Source organism: Pseudophryne corroboree, chromosome 1 (assembly GCF_028390025.1).
Source record: "Pseudophryne corroboree isolate aPseCor3 chromosome 1, aPseCor3.hap2, whole genome shotgun sequence".
Taxonomy (NCBI): domain Eukaryota; kingdom Metazoa; phylum Chordata; class Amphibia; order Anura; family Myobatrachidae; genus Pseudophryne; species Pseudophryne corroboree.
Genome location: NC_086444.1, coordinates 752224108 through 752244452, shown reverse-complemented (window position 1 = coordinate 752244452; position 20345 = coordinate 752224108). Strand labels below are relative to the sequence as shown.

General features: G+C 49.2%; 1 protein-coding gene across 4 annotated transcripts in view; it reads right to left on the bottom strand.

The window, feature by feature from the left end:
- The window catches only part of USO1 (USO1 vesicle transport factor), a 285018-nt gene that overhangs the window by 97269 nt on the left and 167404 nt on the right, over window positions 1-20345 (bottom strand). For 2 of the 4 annotated variants that reach the window (XM_063916925.1, XM_063916933.1), the window contains 2 exons: window positions 9453-9473; window positions 1662-1772 (listed from right to left, as the gene is read on the bottom strand). In XM_063916925.1, coding sequence (XP_063772995.1) covers window positions 1662-1772; window positions 9453-9473 — 132 coding nt within the window. The remainder of the gene's footprint in view (window positions 1-1661; window positions 1773-9452; window positions 9474-20345) is intronic. The other 2 variants (XM_063916940.1, XM_063916949.1) reach the window with 1 other exon arrangement.

Genomic DNA, 20345 nt, shown 5'->3' with positions numbered 1-20345 from the left:
TGGGATTAAGACTCAGTTTCCTAATGATATTTTTTAGGTTTTGGCTTCAGTCAACTGAATCCAAATACTGATTTACTCTGATTTTCAACACTTAACAAGAGTTAAACATTTTTATTATTTAAGCCTCTGCTGAATTTGGCGTTCAGATAAAGTATTAGCACAATGAAATTCTGGCACAAAAAAAGTGGGGTCATTCCATGTCAACTAGAACAGGGTACCTCACCTGACCATCTCCAGTTTTGATAAAATGTTACAAGAAGGTTGGCATATATGTCAGACTAATTTGGGAAAAAAGTCTACCACACAATATGCAACAGCAAAACTACAGGCCTCGGGATGGGTGCGACTGTGACTGATTCCACACTGCACAATCAACTTTGTTCAGGTGAATGCTATGGCAAATCTAGGAGTAGAAGCTGTGTAAGGGCACATGTCTGTACAACTTTTGTGCTGATTTAACAAAATTGGAGTCCTAAGACTTACATACTTTTGCTGGATTCACAGTATCAGACCAAAGTAGGCAAAAAAAATTGTTGCGTACAGATTCATCTGGAATTCGGCTGCCTATATCTCCAAAAGACAATATTATTTTACTATGCTAGCAGTGTAGTTAACTACCCAAGTAGACACCATCAAGGTCCTAAAATATCAAACTCCTTTAGTTCCTGTGAGAACATTACCTAGAGTTGCGTTCGTGGTGATTTTTTTTTTATTTATAATTTTTGAAGTGCAGTAGCAAAAAAACCAAAAACATTCAGGGCTCAAAATAAAGTAATTTTCTGCTTACTCAACAAGATTATGAATGATGAAGCATTTTTTTTGAGGCTGTAATTATAAAGCAATAAGAGCTAGAACCTGTGTTTAGGTGTCTATTTACAACTTTTAGTGGGGACTTTAGGTTTGTTTTTTGTTTGTCTGGACTGATACAGACCAATATTTATTTTTTTGTAAATTAAGCTGAAAGTTGTCGGGGGGGGAAACTTAAGCAAAAAGTCTGACAGCAGATTTAGAATTTGCTAGTTTTCAACAAAACAATAATATTTTATTGGTATTATTATTATTATTATTTATTGGTATTATTGGTAATATTTTTTTAAAATATTTTATTGGCTGTGCCACTGCCAATTCTTAAAGATTGATGCTCTCCCTATGCATCGATTATATCCTCCAACTCCTGAATCCAATGTTTCTCCTGTGCGGCTCCCATCCTCTGGAACTCACTCTTTCAAAAGTGCCATGAAAACGCACACCCATGGTCCTCCTCTTTACACCTACAACTCGGCTCCTCATTCACTTTCTGAGAATACCACCTATTGCAGCCCCCAACCCACCCCACACCCCTTACCGCCACAGTCTGATGCTGGTGATGTAGATGTGCGGGAACCCACTTACAAGTGTTTTGGGACCCTGGGCAACCATTCAGTTTATCCGCCACTGCTTTACAAATATTATATTTTACAGTACGTCTATTTGTAGAAACCAGCCTCTAATAAAATATTACAATGTGACTAAAATTGTATGTTTTTTTTTCCTTATTTTGTTTTGTGTTTTTATACAATAAACTTTTTCATGATACCACGAAGGTTATAAAATGTTACGGTAATTGGCTCCACATTAGAACATGTGCAGTTCTCTGAACGCATACAAAAATAAAAGGATACAAAAGGCACATTAGCTGCATTGTGAAGGAAATGTGTGACCGCAATGGGACAGCTGGTTAACCAAGTACACAGCAACATTAACAGCCCGACTCTGCTCTGTACTTTACTACCCTGCAGAAAACGGAGACAATCAATGAACATTTGTACAGATTTAAGCCGACAAATAATCTCCAACTACAAGCACCACATGAGAGCATAGAAACTAAACACTCAGGAGCAACTGGGTTCTAGGAAGGTAACATCTGTTGTACAGCCATAGTTTGAGATTTGCAGGGCCAGTTAAGAAGTTCAACTACTGTATATGGGGGGATCACTACTGACACCAATAAAAAAAACTATATGCCCATACAATTTATATGCCAAAAGTCTTAACATTCAATATAAGCATGCCTGCAGAATGATTGTGGAACATGACTGAACCTTCTTTATTTATCTCATAGATACTTTCCAGATGTACCTGCAATTTTTTAAAATATACTCTAGAAACGTTTATGGTAAGACAGTCCATCTGGAAATCTAATGGATCTTTTGAGGAATATCAAAGTACAGAAAAACAATGAGGTCCAAACGTGGTTACTAAACCCAGTTAACACAAAACATTCACATTTAGAAAACCAGTATTACATATTTGTTAATACACAAAACAATCTTCACAAAACAACCAATCCAGTAGTAGGTTAACCACAGGTAAGGATCCCTATGACACACCTTGGAGTTACAACAAACACTTTCATTTATACGGAACTCAGATGGTAGACCGGCAGATTGAAAGCCGGCTGTCAGTATACCGACAGTTATATTCCCACTCGGGTGGTGGTGTGGATCCACCACGCAAGTAGGAATATGGGGCTACGGTCAGGATTGCGGCCAGCAACATTTTACCGTCTGTCAGGATTCCGGCGTCTGTATCCTGAACACTGGGATCCCAACAGCCGGTATATTTACGGCGTGCCATTTATAAAACAAACAAATAAGCTAGAAGTCATCTGCTTAAAGGGGTGTATTCAATTAGTGTCAGATCCTCACCGACAGAGAGGATCCGACACGTCAGCATTCAATTTGCAGGCATTTCCGCCAGGTTTAGTCCGTTTTTGAAAACGTCCCAAAAACCTGTCAGAAATGCCCGCAAATCCGACAGAACACGTGGCTCCATGGCTAATCCGTCGATCCACGTGTATTCCAACAAGTCGGGAGAACTGCAAATTTAAATAGGTCGAAGCCAGATTCAACCTACAAAAGTCGGAAAAAGCCATTTTTCCAACTTGTAGAATCAATTGTATAGACCCCAAGGTGTACAAATTCCTAATTCAGTAAAACAAGCAATAACAGGTACAAGATTATCTGGCATTCCTGAGGTTTAATTTTTTCACAAAATGTTTCTGTAATTTTGGGCTTCATTCCTTAAATATATTAAATTCCACTTAATTGTTACCAAGCCACCACCCGTTCTGTTGGCATGCCCTTCCTCAATAAATTATGTAGCAATAGTCAACATTATTACTGAAATGCAGCTATTACTTTCATTTTCAACATGTATTTGACTAGGATCTGAGCATCTTAATGTATACAATCTATACCTCCTGCTCAGGCAGAGTGTGCCCAATTAATTATATAACCAGATCACAGGAATATTGATAGCAGGAGACGACGAAATGCCTGCCGTGAGTGAGCTAACAGGTCTCGTGCACCTTCTCTTTTTTTTCCAGAAAATGCAACCCATTCAACGCACAAGCCGACTTTACTGATTAAAATTGTATGCGGAATGTTGCATATGCGTCCTAGTTGTATCATTTTTCAAATGAGATGCATTTTAAGAGAAAAAGTTGCAAGAAAAGATGCTCGGTACTACAAAGTCACGTCACAGCATGGCATGACCAGAAGGGCTGTTTAACATGCAGGGAGGCTAGATGTAAGTGGACACATCTGTAATTAGACAGAGGAAGAATTATGACTCTCCAAATGTGGGGCCTTATCATATTGTTGCAGGAAGACTGTGGCGTCACACACACCTCAATAGAAAATTATGAGGGAGTATAAATATCCAACTTTCTGTATACATTTAGGTTTTTAAGCTAGCTATTTTACTCAAATACTTACCTTATTTCATCATCTTCATCAATCTCTATTATATTAATGCTCGCATTACATACAAATGAGGGGATATGTTCTGTGTGCTTGTTATTTGGTGTACTATACACTCTATACTGTAGGCTAGTGAAAAGTATCTTTTCAGATCAATGTACCACATATTATTAAACACAACAGGGAAAACCTGCTAGTGCAGAGGTTCCCAAACGCGGTCCACAAGACACCCCAACAGTCCAGGATTTAGATATATCCACAGCTCAGCACAAATGGTTAAATCAAATTGACTTAGCTGCTAATTAAGTTCCCTGTGGCCAAGCATGGATACATTTAAAACCTGGACCGTTGGGGTGCCTCGAGGGCCATGTTTGGAAACCTCTGCGCTAGTGTGTCTATTAATATAGCAGCGATCGCAAAAACGCGCTATGCCGCGTATTGTACTCACTTTTGAGGACTTGGGACTCACATTTTGAAACTAGGTGGGTCCCCAGGACGCGATCCGCCCGCAGCCAATCCCGCGGCGGTGGGGTGGGGGCTGAGTGTTCCCGCGGCTGCGGTGTTCCCTTCCCTAGTGTTTCGGCAGCTGGACTCTGAACTGAAGGGCCAGGTAAGTGGTGTGTGTGCCGAAGGGGGAATGCAAAGAGGCACGGAGGGGTGCAGGGATCGGCAGCGCATGGAGGAACTGCTGCTGGAGCTGTGCGCCGGGAAGCTGCAGCGGGAGAACCAGCGACTGCGCTCCGCCCTGTGCGTCCTGTACCCACTGCCAATAGCTGCCGCCTGGCCACTGTCACACTCTGCGTGCTTAGGGGAGGTGCAGACCCTGGGCTGCTCCCCGCACACAGTGTCCGCAGCCGCCTGCCCCAGACACCCGATCCCGAGGCTGTCACCCCTCACACCCTGCATCCTGGCCAGCATGCCCCATAAGCTGTGGCTAGAGTGAGCACAGCTCCTGAGCTGCATGGCACCACCGCACGGGGGAAGGGACGCAGAGAGGCACAGAGGGGGGGAGGAACGCAGAGAGGCACAGAGGGGGGGAACGCAGAGAGGCACAGAGGGGGGGAACGCAGAGAGGCACAGAGGGGGGGAACGCAGAGAGGCACAGAGGGGGGGAACGCAGAGAGGCACAGAGGGGGGGAACGCAGAGAGGCACAGAGGGGGGAGGAACGCAGAGAGGCACAGAGGGGGGAGGAACGCAGAGAGGCACAGAGGGGGGGGACGCAGAGAGGCACAGAGGGGGGGGGGGCGCAGAGAGGCACAGAGGGGGGGACTCGCAGAGAGGCACAGAAGGGGGGGCAGAGGCACAGAGGGGGGGCGCAGAGAGGCACGGGGAGGGGGGGCGCAGAGAGGCACAGAGGGGGGGGCGCAGAGAGGCACAGAGGGGGGGGCGCAGAGAGGCACTTGGTGGCGTAGAGAGGCACAGGGGGGACGCAGAGAGGCACAGAGGGGGGGACGCAGAGAGGCACAGAGGGGGGGGACGCAGAGAGGCACAGAGGGGGGGGACGCAGAGAGGCACAGAGGGGGGGACGCAGAGAGGCACAGAGGGGGGGAAACGCAGAGAGGCACAGAGGGGGGGAAACGCAGAGAGGCGCAGAGAGGGGGGAAACGCAGAGAGGCACAGAGGGGGGGACGCAGAGAAGCACAGATGGATGGGGACGCAGAGAGGCACAGAGGGGGGAAACGCAGAGAGGCACAGAGGTGGGGAACGCAGAGAGGCACAGGATGGGGAACGCAGAGAGGCACAGGATGGGGAACGCAGAGAGGCACAGGATGGGGAACGCAGAGAGGCACAGGATGGGGAACGCAGAGAGGCACAGGATGGGGAACGCAGAGAGGCACAGGATGGGGAACGCAGAGAGGCACAGGATGGGGAACGCAGAGAGGCACAGGATGGGGAACGCAGAGAGGCACAGGATGGGGAACGCAGAGAGGCACAGGATGGGGAACGCAGAGAGGCACAGGATGGGGAACGCAGAGAGGCACAGGATGGGGAACGCAGAGAGGCACAGGATGGGGAACGCAGAGAGGCACAGGATGGGGAACGCAGAGAGGCACAGGGGGGGCGCAGAGAGGCACAGAGGTGGGAGCAGAGAGGGAGGGGTGCAGAGAAGCACAGAGGGGGAGGGGGCGCAGAGAGGCACAGAGGGGAGCGCAGAGAGTCACAGAGGGGGGGGCGCAGAGAGGCACAGAGGGGGGCGCAGAGGGAGGGAACGCAGAGAGGCACAGAGGGAGGGAACGCAGAGAGGCACAGAGGGAGGGAACGCAGAGAGGCACAGAGGGAGAGAATGCAGAGAGGCACAGAGGGGGGGGGATGCAGAGAGGCACAGAGGGGGGGGGACGCAGAGAGGCACAGAGGAGGGGGGAACGCAGAGAGGCACAGAGGAGGGGGGAAACGCAGAGAGGCACAGAGGAGGGGGGAAACGCAGAGAGGCACAGAGGAGGGGGGAAACGCAGAGAGGCACAGAGGAGGGGGGAAACGCAGAGAGGCACAGAGGAGGGGGGAAACGCAGAGAGGCACAGAGGGGGGGGGGGGCAGAGAGGCACAGAGGGGGGGGGCAGAGAGGCACAGAGGGGAGCGAACGCAGAGAGGCACAGAGGGGAGCGAACGCAGAGAGGCACAGAGGGGAGCGAACGCAGAGAGGCACAGAGGAGGGGGATGCCGAGAGGCACAGAGGAGGGGGATGCCGAGAGGCACAGAGGGGGGGATGCAGAGAGGCACAGAGGGGGGAAATGCAGAGAGGCACAGAGGGGGGAAATGCAGAGAGGCACAGAGGGGGGAAACGCAGAGAGGCACAGAGGGGGGAAACGCAGAGAGGCACAGAGGGGGGAAACGCAGAGAGGCACAGAGGGGGGAAACGCAGAGAGGCACAGAGGGGGGAAACGCAGAGAGGCACAGAGGAGGGAAACGCGGAGAGGCACAGAGGGGGGAAACGCGGAGAGGCACAGAGGGGGGAAACGCGGAGAGGCACAGAGGGGGGGGGAAACGCAGAGAGGCACAGAGGGGGGGGGGAAACGCAGAGAGGCACAGAGGGGGGAAACGCAGAGAGGCACAGAGGGGGGAAACGCAGAGAGGCACAGAGGGGGGAAACGCAGAGAGGCACAGAGGGGGGAAACGCAGAGAGGCACAGAGGGGGGAAACGCAGAGAGGCACAGAGGGGGGAAACGCAGAGAGGCACAGAGGGGGGAAACGCAGAGAGGCACAGAGGGGGGAAACGCAGAGAGGCACAGAGGGGGGAAACGCAGAGAGGCACAGGGGGGGGGGGAGAACGCAGAGAGGCACAGAGGGGGGGAGGAACGCAGAGAGGCACAGAGGGGGGGAGGAACGCAGAGAGGCACACAGGGGGGGAGGAACGCAGAGAGGCACAGAGGGGGGGAGGAACGCAGAGAGGCACAGAGGGGGGGAGGAACGCAGAGAGGCACAGAGGGGGGGAGGAACGCAGAGAGGCACAGAGGGGGGAGGAACGCAGAGAGGCACAGAAGGGGGGAGGAACGCAGAGAGGCACAGAGGGGGGAGGAACGCCAAGAGGCACAGAGGGGGGAGGAACGCCAAGAGGCACAGAGGGGGGGGGGACGCAGTGAAGCAACGGGGGGGGGGCGCAGAGAGGCACACAGGAGGAGGAAGGTGAGAGGCACAGAGTTGGGAAGCAGAGAGGCACAGAGGGGGGAATGCAGAGAGGCACAGAGTGAGGGGGAAGGCAGAGGGACACAGGAGAGGGAGGTGTGGAATGACAGGATTGTGTCTATTTTCACTTTGTGGAAAGGACCCAGATGCTACCTTGACACAAGGGAAAGGAGGCTGGAAAGGTAGGGGGCTGGAGAGACCCAAGAGGTTGGAGTAGATTCAGGGGGCAGGAAATGACGCAGGGAGCACGAGTCTGGGTGAACCTTTGTTTGATGATGCATTGGTTATATTCCTATACAAACAGGCAGCTTCCATCCAGGTGATCTCCTACATGAATACTGACTGAAGACGCTGCCTGCCCAGGGAGGATCCATTTCTTCAGAGGTTCCCGTAGGCGCGCGCACAAGAGACCACTCTTTTTCTGGTGCCCAATTCTAAACCCAGTAGCTGCTATCTACCCCTACCCACTCCGTTACCTCAGCACTGCCTGCAGATAGCCCGATCCTTGTCAGCAGTACTGCCACAATTACTATATACTCTTACCCTCTCCCTATCCCCAGTACTGTTTGCCCCTGTAACCCTCCTTGCCATCCAGTACTGTCCCAGCTGCTATTTACCCTTTCCCTCTATCTAACCCCAGCACTGCATGCAGATAGCCCCCTCCTTGTCACCAGTACTGCCTCGGTTGCTATCCACCCTTACTCTATTCCTACCCCCAGTACTGTTTGTCCCTATAACCCTCCTTGCCATCCAGTACTGCCCCAGCTGCTATTTACCCTTTCCCTCTACCTAAACACAGCACTACTTGACACTAGCCCCCTCCCTCTACACTTAACTCCAGCACTGCCTGCCCTTACCCCCCTTTATCCCAACTTCTCCCTGCCTCTACCCCCAGTTCTACCCCAGCTGCTGCTTGCCCTTAAACCTCTTTACCCCAAATGCTACCTGCCCCCACCACTGTCCCAACTGCTGCCTGCCCTCATCCCCTATAATTTGTGATGGGACCCAGAAATTGTGGAATAGGACCCCAATTTTTTTTACCTAATGGGTCCCTGGGACCCACAATTTTTTTCGCTCACCGCAATCACTGATATAGTTCATCAAAAGGAATGAATCAATGATTGATATGGGAAATACTTGCACTATGGTCAGAAATGTTTTCAGAGTGTTATAAATGAGCTTTTGTTCTTATTTAGGACAAAAGAGGCTGTCCAAATGGTGACGAGGATTGTTACACCAGTAATATGTTTATTAACAATTATTTATAGTGCACAAGTATTACACAGCATTTTACTGGGAATATTTGGTCACTCACATCAAGAGTCTGCCCAAGTGGAGCTCACAACCTAAGTTCCCTAATACATGTACACACACATACTTGTATTAAATTTTGACAATAGCCAATAGTATGTTTTGGACTGTAGAAGGGAACTAAAGTGGTTGCAGGAACCACACAAAAATATGGGGGGAGGCACGGCATACAAACTCCACACACAAAGGGTCCCGGTTGGAATGGAACTCATGACCCTAGTGCCGAGATGTAGCAAGCTAACCATTACTAGACAGTTACCCTAAATGTGATCATAATCACAGTAGTTCACATACAGACCACTCAGACAAGTGCTGGCATGAGAGGTGGGATTTATATTCAACTAAGAGTGAGTATTACAATAAAGATAGGGAGGGCATATGAAAAGTGACATTCCTGCTCCAGCAAAAAACAGAGCAGAAGAAATGGAAATCAAGATGAAAGGTTCATGCTTTAAAGATGCCATTGCACCATCCACTGTTTTGGAGCTGCATCTTTAAATCAAAAACTTTTAGTGTCATGTCATTCTCATTGTATTCTGAGAAGACAGGAGACTCTAGAAATGTGGAGTTGTCATGCTAATTCCTTTATGTAACAAGCACCAGTGATGAGCCCCAGCACCCTAAAATGTTCTGCGAATGGGAATACCACAGCAACAGAGAAACGTGATCAAGAATCACTTCAAAGCAGTGTTAAAGGTTAAACAAAACCCACAAGAAAACAGCAAGAGAAAAAAGAAGCCCTGCAGTGGCAGCAAGCAGTGCCAACATATACATACCCGTCTGTCGATCTTATCCCCCTGCAAATCATATGTCACAAATTTAATACATGTACACAGGTTATTTTGTTGAATGTGTTTAGTGCAAGCAATGTACATTGTATAGGGACCTATCCTGCAAAAAAAAAAAAAAAAAAAGGGACTCCCTCGATGTTTCAAGAGTTTCTTACAATAGTAAGGGTTTTAAGGACTGCATTCGCCTCTACTGCAATCATAACTTCATAGAATTAATCTTTGAAGTATTCAAATCTAATAAAATGCGTCATTAAGAATGATAATTAAAACCCCACAACAGGCTGTCAGATGACATTGACTGGAAAAGGATGGATAGATAGATAGATAGATAGATAGATAGATAGATAGATAGATAGATAGATAGATAGATAGATAGATAGATAGATAGATAGATAGATGGACCAAGTACTTTCCAAATAAAAAAATAAAAAAAAGAATAATAGGAATTTATTACCTACTGGTAATTCCTTTTCTTGTAGTCAGTTGTGGATACTGGGGATCTGTACTTTAGTACCATGGCGTATAGATCGGATCCACTGGAACCTGGCACTTTAAAACCTTTAGTGTGTGTATGTGTGTGCTAGCTCCTCCCCTCTATGCCCCTCCTACCGACTCAGTCTTGGAAAACTGTGCCCGAGGAGATACCACGAGAGAAGGAATAAATACAACAGCTGTGAGGCAACAAGTCAACACACAACCATAACCAAAAGGAGGACGCTAACCAGAACAGAGGATAGCAATACCAACCCAACCAGGATAGCACAGCTATCCCAACAACATAACGAGACCGCAACAGGGGGCCAACCAAAACGTATGCAGGAATCGAAGCACTGAGGCGGGCGCCCAGTATCCACTAAGGACTACGAGAAAAGGAATTACCGGTAGGTATTAAATTCCTATTTTCTCTAACATTCTAGTGTATACTGGGGATCTGTACTTTAGTACCATGGGGAAGTCCCAAAGCTCCCAAACGGGTGGGAGAGTGCTGAGACCCCTGTAAAACCACCTGACCAAACTGAAGGTCACCCTTGACCAAGGTGTCGAACCGACAGAATTTCACAAAAATGTTCGAACCAGACCAAGTAGCAGCCTTGCATAACTGCAAGGCCGAGACACCCTGGGCAGCCGCCCAGGAAGAGCCCACCGATCTCATCGAGTGGACCTGAATAGACGTCGGCAAAGGCAGAGCCGCCGAAGTATAGGCATGTTGAATGGTCAACCTGGGCCAATGAGCAATGGATTGCTTGGAAGTCGGACGTCCAATCTTGGTGGCATCATAAAGGACAAACAGCGAATCAAATTTCCGATGACGAGCCGTCCTCTTAACATAAATCTTCAGAGCCCTCACTACATCCAAGGACTCTGGCCCAATGGAAGCGTCAACACTGGAACCACAATGAGTTGGTTGACATGAAAAGCTGAAACCACTTTTGCCAAAAACTGAGGACGGGTCCTCAGTTCCGCCCTGTCTTGAAAAACCAAATATGGGCTCTTACAGGATAAGGCCCCCAATTCAGAGACACGTCTTGCAGACGTCAATGCTAAAAGCATCACCATTTTACAGGTGAGAAATTTTAACTCCACCGTATGCAATAGTTCAAACCAGTCCGATTGAAGAAAGAACAGAACCACATTGAGATCCCACGGAGCCGTGGGAGGCACGAAGGGCGGCTGCATATGAAGCACTCCTTTTAAGAAAGTTTGTACTTCCGGCAACATGGCAAGTTGTTTATGGAAGAAAATAGAGAGCGCCGAAATCTGGACTTTGATGGAGCCTAAACGTAGGGCTCATATCCACTCCCGCTTCTAGAAAAAGTAGAAAGTGACCGATTCTAAATTCCACAGGAGACACCTTTCTACTTTCACACCAGGAAACATACTTTTTCCAGATACGATGATAATGTTTTGACGTCATCATCTTCCTGGCCTGGACCATGGTGGAAATAACCCGGGAGTGAAGACCTTTTCTAATTAGAATCTCCCTCTCAACTTCCAAGCCATCAAACGTAGCCACTGTAAGTCTGGATAGGTGAATGGACCTTGCTGAAAAAGATCCTTTTGGAGTAGTAGAGGCCAGGGATCCTCCAGAGACATGGTCAAGAAGTCAAAGTACCACGCCCGTCGAGGCCAATCCGGGGCAATTAGAATTGCTTGAACACTTTTCTTTCTTAGGTCTTTTTAGAACCCTTGGGATTAGCGGTAGAGGAGGGAACAGGTAGACAAACTGGTACTTCCAAGGCGTTGTCAACGCATGCACTGCTACAGCCTGCCGATCCTACGTTCTGGAACAGTAACAGCATAGCTTCTTGTTGAGACGAGAAGCCATCAGGTCTATCTGCGGACAGCCCAACCGGTGAATTAACTGTTGAAACACCTGGGGATGTAAGCCCCATTCCCCCGGATGGAGGTTGTGCCTGCTGAGGAAATCCGCCTCCTAGTTCTCCACTCCTGGAATGAATATGGCAGAGATGGCCCTTGCGTTGGCTTCCGCCCAGGGGAGGATTTTTGACACTTCTCAAATTGCTGCTCTGCTTCTTGTTCCCCCTTGTCGGTTTATGTACGCCACCACCGTGGCATTGTCCGATTGAACTTGGATCACCTGATCCTTCAGGAGATGGGAAGCTTGCAGAAGGGCACTGTAAATTGCCCCGAGTTCCAGAACATTTATCGGCAGAGTAGATTCGTGACTTGACCATATCCCCTGGAACTGGATCCCTTGGGTCACAGCCCCCCAACCCCGGAGGCTGGAATCCTTTGTCAGTAGAATCCACTATTGGATATTGAAATTCCTGCCTTCTACCAGGTGAGGAATTTGTAGCCACCATAATAGAGAAATCCGGGCTTTCGGAGATAAGGTCACTTCCTGATGCATGTGAAGGTGAGACCCCGACCATTTGGCCAGCAGATCCAGCTGAAATGGCCGGGCATGAAATCTGCCGTATTGGATTGTCTTGTAAGCAGCAACCATCTTGCCCAGCATACGTATGCAAAGATGTATGGATACCTTGTGAGGACGGAGCACTGAGCGGACCATAGCCTGGATAGCCAAGGCCTTGTCCATTGGAAGAAACACCTTTTAAGACACTGTATCCAGTATCATTCCCAGGAATTGGAGACGTTGGGTTGGTTCCAGGTGAGATTTCTGGAAGTTTAGAATCCACCAATGATCTGTAAGCAGACGAGTCGTCAGATCGATGCTGTGCTGGACATAGCCTTTATCAGTAGATCGTCCAAGTAGGGGACTATGTTGACTCCCATGCTGCAGAGTTGCATCATCATCTCCGCCATGACTTTGGTGAAGACCCTCGGAGCTGTGGACAGGCTAAAGGGCAAGGCCTGAAACTGGAAATGGTCATCCAAGATAGTAAACCTGAGGTAAGCCTGATGAGGAGGCTACATGGGAATGTGTAGGTAAGCATCCTTGACATCTAGGGACACCAAGAATTCCCCCTCCTCCAGACCGGACACCACTGCCCGCAGGGATTCCATCTTGAATTTGAACACCCGCAGATACGGGTTTAGAGACTTCATGTTTAAGATGGGTCGAACTGAACTGTCCGTTTTTGGAACAACAAAAAGACTGGAGTAAAAACCCCATTTGTGTAACGGAGGAGGTACTGGAACCACCACCCCTGTCCGCAAAAGGTTTTGAATTGCCTCTTGCAAGGTAACTTTTGCAGCCGGCAAAACTGGGAAGCCCGATTTGAAAAAATAAGAATTTACTCACCGGTAATTCTATTTCTCGTAGTCCGTAGTGGATGCTGGGACTCCGTAAGGACCATGGGGATTAGCGGCTCCGCAGAAGACTGGGCACAACTATAAAGAAAGTTTTTAGACTACTGGTGTGCACTGGCTCCTCCCACTAAGACCCTCCTCCAGACTTCAGTTAGGATACTGTGCCCGGAAGAGCTGACACAATAAGGAAGGATTTTGAATCCCGGGTAAGACTCATACCAGCCACACCAATCACACCGTATAACTCGTGATACAATACCCAGTTAACAGTATGACCACAACTGAGCCTCTCAACAGATGGCTCAACAATAACCCTTTAGTTAAGCAATAACTATATACAAGTATTGCAGACAATCCGCACTTGGGATGGGCGCCCAGCATCCACTACGGACTACAAGAAATATAATTACCGGTGAGTAAATTCTTATTTTCTCTAACGTCCTAAGTGGATGCTGGGACTCCGTAAGGACCATGGGGATTATACCAAAGCTCCCAAACTGGCGGGAGAGTGCGGATGACTCTGCAGCACCGAATGGGCAAACTCTAGGTCCTCCTCAGCCAGGGTGTCAAACTTGTAGTATTTAGCAAATGTGTTTGACCCCGACCAAGTAGCTGCTCGGCAAAGTTGAAGAGCCGAGACCCCTCGGGCAGCCGCCCAAGAAGAGCCCACCTTCCTCGTGGAATGGGCTTTTACTGATTTAGGATGCGGCAGTCCAGCCGCAGAATGTGCAAGCTGAATCGTACTACAGATCCAGCGAGCAATAGTCTGCTTTGAAGCAGGTGCACCCAACTTGTTGGGCGCATACAGGATAAAGAGCGAGTCAGTCTTTCTGACTCCAGCTGTCCTGGAAACATAGATTTTCAGGGCCCTGACTACATCCAACAACTTGGAAGCCTCCAAGTCATTTGCAGCCTCAGGCACCACGATAGGTTGGTTCAGATGAAAAGCTGATACCACTTTGGGGAGAAACTGGGGACGAGTCCTCAATTCTGCCCTATCCATATGGAAAATCAGATAAGGGCTTTTACATGACAAAGCCGCCAATTCTGATACACGCCTGGCCGAAGCCAAGGCCAACAACATGACCACTTTCCACGTGAGATATTTCAAATCCACGGTTTTCAGTGGCTCAAACCAATGTGACTTTAGGAAATCCAACACCACGTTGAGATCCCAAGGTACCACTGGAGGCACAAAAGGGAGCTGAATATGCAGCACTCCCTTAACAAAAGTCTGAACTTCAGGTAGTGAAGCCAGTTCTCTCTGGAAGAAAATCGATAGAGCCGAAATCTGGACCTTAATGGAACCCAATTTAAGGCCCATAGTCACCCCTGACTGTAGGAAGTGCAGGAAACGGCCCAGCTGAAATTCCTCCGTTGGGGCCTTCCTGGCCTCACACCACGCAACATATTTTCGCCATATGCGGTGATAATGGTTTGCGGTTACTTCTTTCCTAGCTTTAATCAGCGTAGGAATGACTTCCTCCGGAATGCCCTTTTCCTTCAGGATCCGGTGTTCAACCGCCATGCCGTCAAACGTAGCCGCGGTAAGTCTTGGAACAGACAGGGCCCCTGCTGCAGCAGGTCTCGTCTGAGCGGTAGAGGCCATGGGTCCTCTGACATCATTTCTTGAAGTTCCGGGTACCAAGCTCTTCTTGGCCAATCCGGAACAATGAGTATAGTTCTTACTCCTCTTCTCCTTATTATCCTCAGTACCTTTGGTATGAGAGGAAGAGGAGGGAACACATAAACCGATCGGTACACCCACGGTGTCACTAGAGCATCCACAGCTATCGCCTGCGGGTCTCTCGACCTGGCGCAATATTTTTCTAGCTTTTTGTTTAGGCGGGACGCCATCATGTCCACCTGTGGCTTTTTCCAACGGTTTACAATCAGTTGAAAGACTTCTGGATGAAGTCCCCACTCTCCCGGGTGGAGGTCGTGCCTGCTGAGGAAGTCTGCTTCCCAGTTGTCCACTCCCGGAATGAACACTGCTGACAGTGCTAACACGTGATTTTCCGCCCATCGGAGAATCCTTGTGGCTTCTGCCATTGCCGTCCTGCTTCTCGTGCCGCCCTGTCAATTTACATGGGCGACCGCCGTGATGTTGTCTGACTGGATCAGTACCGGCTGGTTTTGAAGCAGGGGTTTTGCCTGACTTAGGGCATTGTAAATGGCCCTCAGTTCCAGAATATTTATGTGCAGGGAAGTCTCCTGACTTGACCATAGTCCTTGGAAGTTTCTTCCCTGTGTGACTGCTCCCCAGCCTCGAAGGCTGGCATCCGTGGTCACCAGGACCCAGTCCTGTATGCCGAATCTGCGGCCCTCTTGAAGATGAGCACTCTGCAGCCACCACAGCAGAGACACCCTTGGCCTCGGAGACAGGGTTATCAGACGATGCATCTGAAGATGCGATCCGGACCACTTGTCCAACAGGTCCCACTGAAATGTTCTTGCATGAAACCTGCCGAATGGAATCGCTTCGTAGGAAGCTACCATCTTTCCCAGGATCCGCGTGCAGTGATGCACCGACACCTGTTTTGGTTTTAGGAGGCCTCTGACTAGAGATGACAGCTCCTTGGCCTTCTCCTCCGGGAGAAACACTTTTCTCTGTTCTGTGTCCAGAACCATCCCTAGGAACAGCAGACGTGTCGTAGGGACCAGCTGTGACTTTGGAATGTTTAGAATCCAGCCGTGCTGTTGTAGCACTTCCCGAGATAGTGCTACCCCGACCAACAACTGCTCTCTGGACCTCGCCTTTATCAGGAGATCGTCAAAGTACGGGATAATTAAAACTCCCTTCTTTCGAAGGAGTATCATCATTTCGGCCATTACCTTGGTAAAGACCCTCGGAGCCGTGGATAGACCGAACGGCAACGTCTGGAATTGGTAATGACAATCCTGTACCACAAATCTGAGGTACTCCTGGTGAGGATGGTAAATGGGGACATGCAGGTAAGCATCCTTGATGTCCAGTGATACCATGTAATCCCCCTCGTCCAGGCTTGCAATAACCGCCCTGAGCGATTCCATCTTGAACTTGAATTTTTTTATATATGTGTTCAAGGATTTAAAATTTAAAATGGGTCTCACCGAACCGTCCGGTTTCGGTACCACAAACATTGTGGAATAGTAACCCCTTCCTTGTTGAAGTAGGGGCACCTTTACTATCAATTGTTGTGAATACAGCTTGTGAATTGCCTGTAACACTGCCTCCCTGCCTGAGGGAGTGGTTGGCAAGGCAGATTTGAGGAAACGGCGGGGGGAAGACGTCTCGAATTCCAGCTTGTACCCCTGAGATACTACTTGAAGGATCCAGGGATCCACCCGTGAGCGAGCCCACTGATTGCTGAAATATTTGAGACGGGCCCCCACCGTACCTGGCTCCGCCTGTGAAGCCCCAGCGTCATGCTGTGGACTTAGAGGAAGCGGGAGAGGACTTTTGCTCCTGGGAACTGGCTGTATGCTGCAGCTTTTTTCCCCTACCTCTGCCTCTGGGCAGAAAGGACGCGCCTTTAACCCGCTTGCCCCTATTGGGCCGAAAGGACTGTACCTGATAATACAGTGCTTTCTTTGGTTGTGAGGGAACATGGGGTAAAAATGTAGACTTCCCAGCTGTTGCTGTGGAAACGAGGTCCGAGAGACCATCCCCGAACAAATCCTCACCCTTATAAGGCAGAACTTCCATGTGTCGTTTGGAATCTGCATCTCCTGTCCACTGCCGAGTCCATAACCCTCTCCTGGCAGAAATGGACATTGCACTAATTTTGGATGCCAGCCGGCAAATATCCCTCTGTGCATCCCTCATGTATAAAAGTGCGTCTTTTATATGCTCTACGTTTAGCAATATAGTGTCCCTGTCTAGGGTATCTATATTTTCTGACAGGGAATCTGACCACGCAGCAGCAGCACTGCACATCCAGGCTGAAGCAATAGCCGGTCTCAGTATAACACCTGTGTGTGTATATATAAATTTCAGGATAGCCTCCTGCTTTCTATCAGCAGATTCCTTCAGGGCGGCCGTATCCGGAGACGGTAGTGCCACCTTCTTTGACAAGCGTGTGAGCGCTTTATCCACCCTAGGGGATGTTTCCCAGCGTGAAAGGGTACGCCATTAGTAACCTCTTAGAAATGACCAGCTTTTTATCAGGGAAAGCCCACGCTTCTTCACACACTTCATTTAACTCTTCAGATGGAGGAAAAGCTACTGGTAGTTTTTTCTCTCCAAACATAATACCCTTTTTTGTGGTACCGGGGGTAACATCAGAAATGTGCAACACATTTTTCATTGCCTCAATCATGTAACGTGTGGCCCTACTGGAAGTTACATTAGTCTCATCGTCGTCGACACTGGAGTCAGTATCCGTGTCGACATCTGTGTCTGCCATCTGAGGTAGCGGGCGTTTTAGAGCCCCTGATGGCTTTTGAGACGCCTGGGCAGGCACAGGCTGAGAAGCCGGCTGTCCCACAATAGGTATGTTGTCAAACCTTTTATGCAAGGAGTCGACACTGGTCGCGTAAGTCCTTCCACAGCACCATCCATTCAGGTGTCGACCCCGCAGGGAGTGACATCACGTTTACAGGCATTTGCTCCGCCTCCACATCAAACATGTCAACACAGCCGTACCGACACACAGGGAATGCTCTGACAGAGGACAGGACCCCACAAAGCCCTTTGGGGAGACAGAGAGAGAGTATGCCAGCACACACCAGAGCGCTATATAACACAGGGATCCCACTATAAAGGAGTGTTTTCCCTTATAGCTGCTTTTTTATATATATCATATATATATATTATCTATACTGCGCCTAAATTTAGTGCCACCCCTCTCTTTTTTACCCTTCTGTAGTGTTCAGACTGCAGGGGAGAGAGCCAGGGAGCTTCCTTCCAGCGGAACTGTGAGGAAAAAATAGCGCCAGTGTGCTGAGGGAGATGGCCCCGCCCCTTTTTCGGCGGACTTTCTCCCGCTTTTTCTGGAATACTGGCAGGGGTAATTTTACATCTATATAGCCTCTAGGACTATATATGATGTAGATTTGCCAGCCAAGGTGTCATATATTGCCCTCAGGGCGCCCCCCCCCCAGCGCCCTGCACCCATCAGTGACCGGAGTGTGAGGTGTACATGAGGAGCAATGGCGCACAGCTGCAGTGCTGTGCGCTACCTTGGTGAAGACCGAAGTCTTCTGCCGCCGATTTTCCGGACCTCTTCGTGCTTCTGGCTCTGTAAGGGGGACGGCGGCGCGGCTCCGGGAACGAACACCAAGGTCGGGTCCTGCGGTCGATCCCTCTGGAGCTAATGGTGTCCAGTAGCCTAAGAAGCCCAAACTACCACCTGTTAGGTAGGTTCGCTTCTTCTCCCCTTAGTCCCTCGCTGCAGTGAGTCTGTTGCCAGCAGGTCTCACTGTAAAATAAAAATCCTAAATATACTTTCTTTCTAGGTGCTCAGGAGAGCCCCTAGTGTGCATCCAGCTCAGCCGGGCACAAGAATCTAACTGAAGTCTGGAGGAGGGTCTTAGTGGGAGGAGCCAGTGCACACCAGTATTCTAAAAGCTTTCTTTATAGTTGTGCCCAGTCTCCTGCGGAGCCGCTAATCCCCATGGTCCTTACGGAGTCCCAGCATCCACTTAGGACGTTAGAGAAATCTGGGAGGAGGAAATGTTTGAAATTTCAGCCAGTATCCCTGGGAAATGAGATGCTTCACCCAAAGGTCCCGGCAGGACTTCGCCCCCGTGCGTTTAAGGTGAGCACCCACCTGAAAGTTGCCTTGCTGCTGGGGCCGTCACGCGGAAGGCTTAGCGGCAGGGGATCCGGTGGTCTGGTCCAGGGATGCAGCAGTTGCAGGTTTACGGGACTTACCACGAGATCCTCTCAGAGTGGTGGAGACTCCCCGGCCCCTGCCTCTGAACCTTGCCGCATGAAAGGACTGCAAGGAGGGTCCTGTGTAAGAACGTCTAGCAGGTGGCGCAGCCGACGACAGATGGGTAGACTTACCAGTTGTTGCCTGGGAAATCCATTTATTTAATTTGTCCCCAAATAACACATCACCTGTAAAGGGAAGATTTTCTACACTCATTTTGGACTCCGCATCCGCTGACCATTGACGAAACCACAGAGCTCTGTGTGCCAAAATTGCCATAGCAGTAGTGCGGCCATTTATCTTACACAATTCCTTTATAGCCTCGCTCATAAAATTTGCATCATCCTGTATGTGTTGCAGCAGAGTAATGATCTCATCCTGGGGCAGATTGTCTAATCCATTAATAATATTATAGGACCACTTGACCATTGCCCTGGAAATCCAGCCACAAACTACTGTGGGGTGCTGTGCTACGCTCGCTGCCGTATAAATTGCCTCTAGAGTGGTCCCAATTTTACGGCCAGCCGGCTCTTTTAGAGAAACAGCCCCTGGCACCGGCAGTACCAACTTCTTAGACAGTCTGGACACAGACGTATCCACTGACAGGGGGTTTTCCCATACCTTCCTGTCCTCAGCTGGGAGGGGAAAGGTAGCTAAAAACCTCTGAGGAATTTTACATTTCTTATCAGGGTTTAACCATGCTTCCCTGGCCAGGGAGTTTAACTCTTTGAACACAGGAAAAGTTGCTGAGGTCTTTGGTCTAACATTAAAGTACAACACCTCATTTGGTTCTGACTCCTGATCCGGTATGTGAAGAACCTCTCTTACCGCAAAGATGAGGGCCTCCAGCCCACCTCTGGGGACAGAGAGCTGTCCTCATCCGTATCATCATCATCCACATCAGGCTGAGCAGAATCAGACTGGAGCACCTGTAGCAGTGAGCGTTTATGAGAAACCAACAGAAGGGGCTTAGAAGCCTTTCTGGTATCTGCTGCTTTTGCCATCAATCAATAGACTGTTTTAGCACCTGTCTCTGCTTTTTTGCTGCAGCTAATTCTAAATTAACATTCTGAATCATGCTTTTAAAATTATCCAGCCAGTCAGGTGCCTGTGAACTGTGTCCCTGAGGAGACAAGGAGCACTGTTCACACATGAGAAACCCTGCTGATGAAGGGGTAGAGTTACAAGCAGCACAAATAACCATGTCCACAGACATCTTGAAACAACTGTAATATAGCGCAGCTCACTGGAAAACACCCCCACACAGACCCTAGATAGCCCCTGG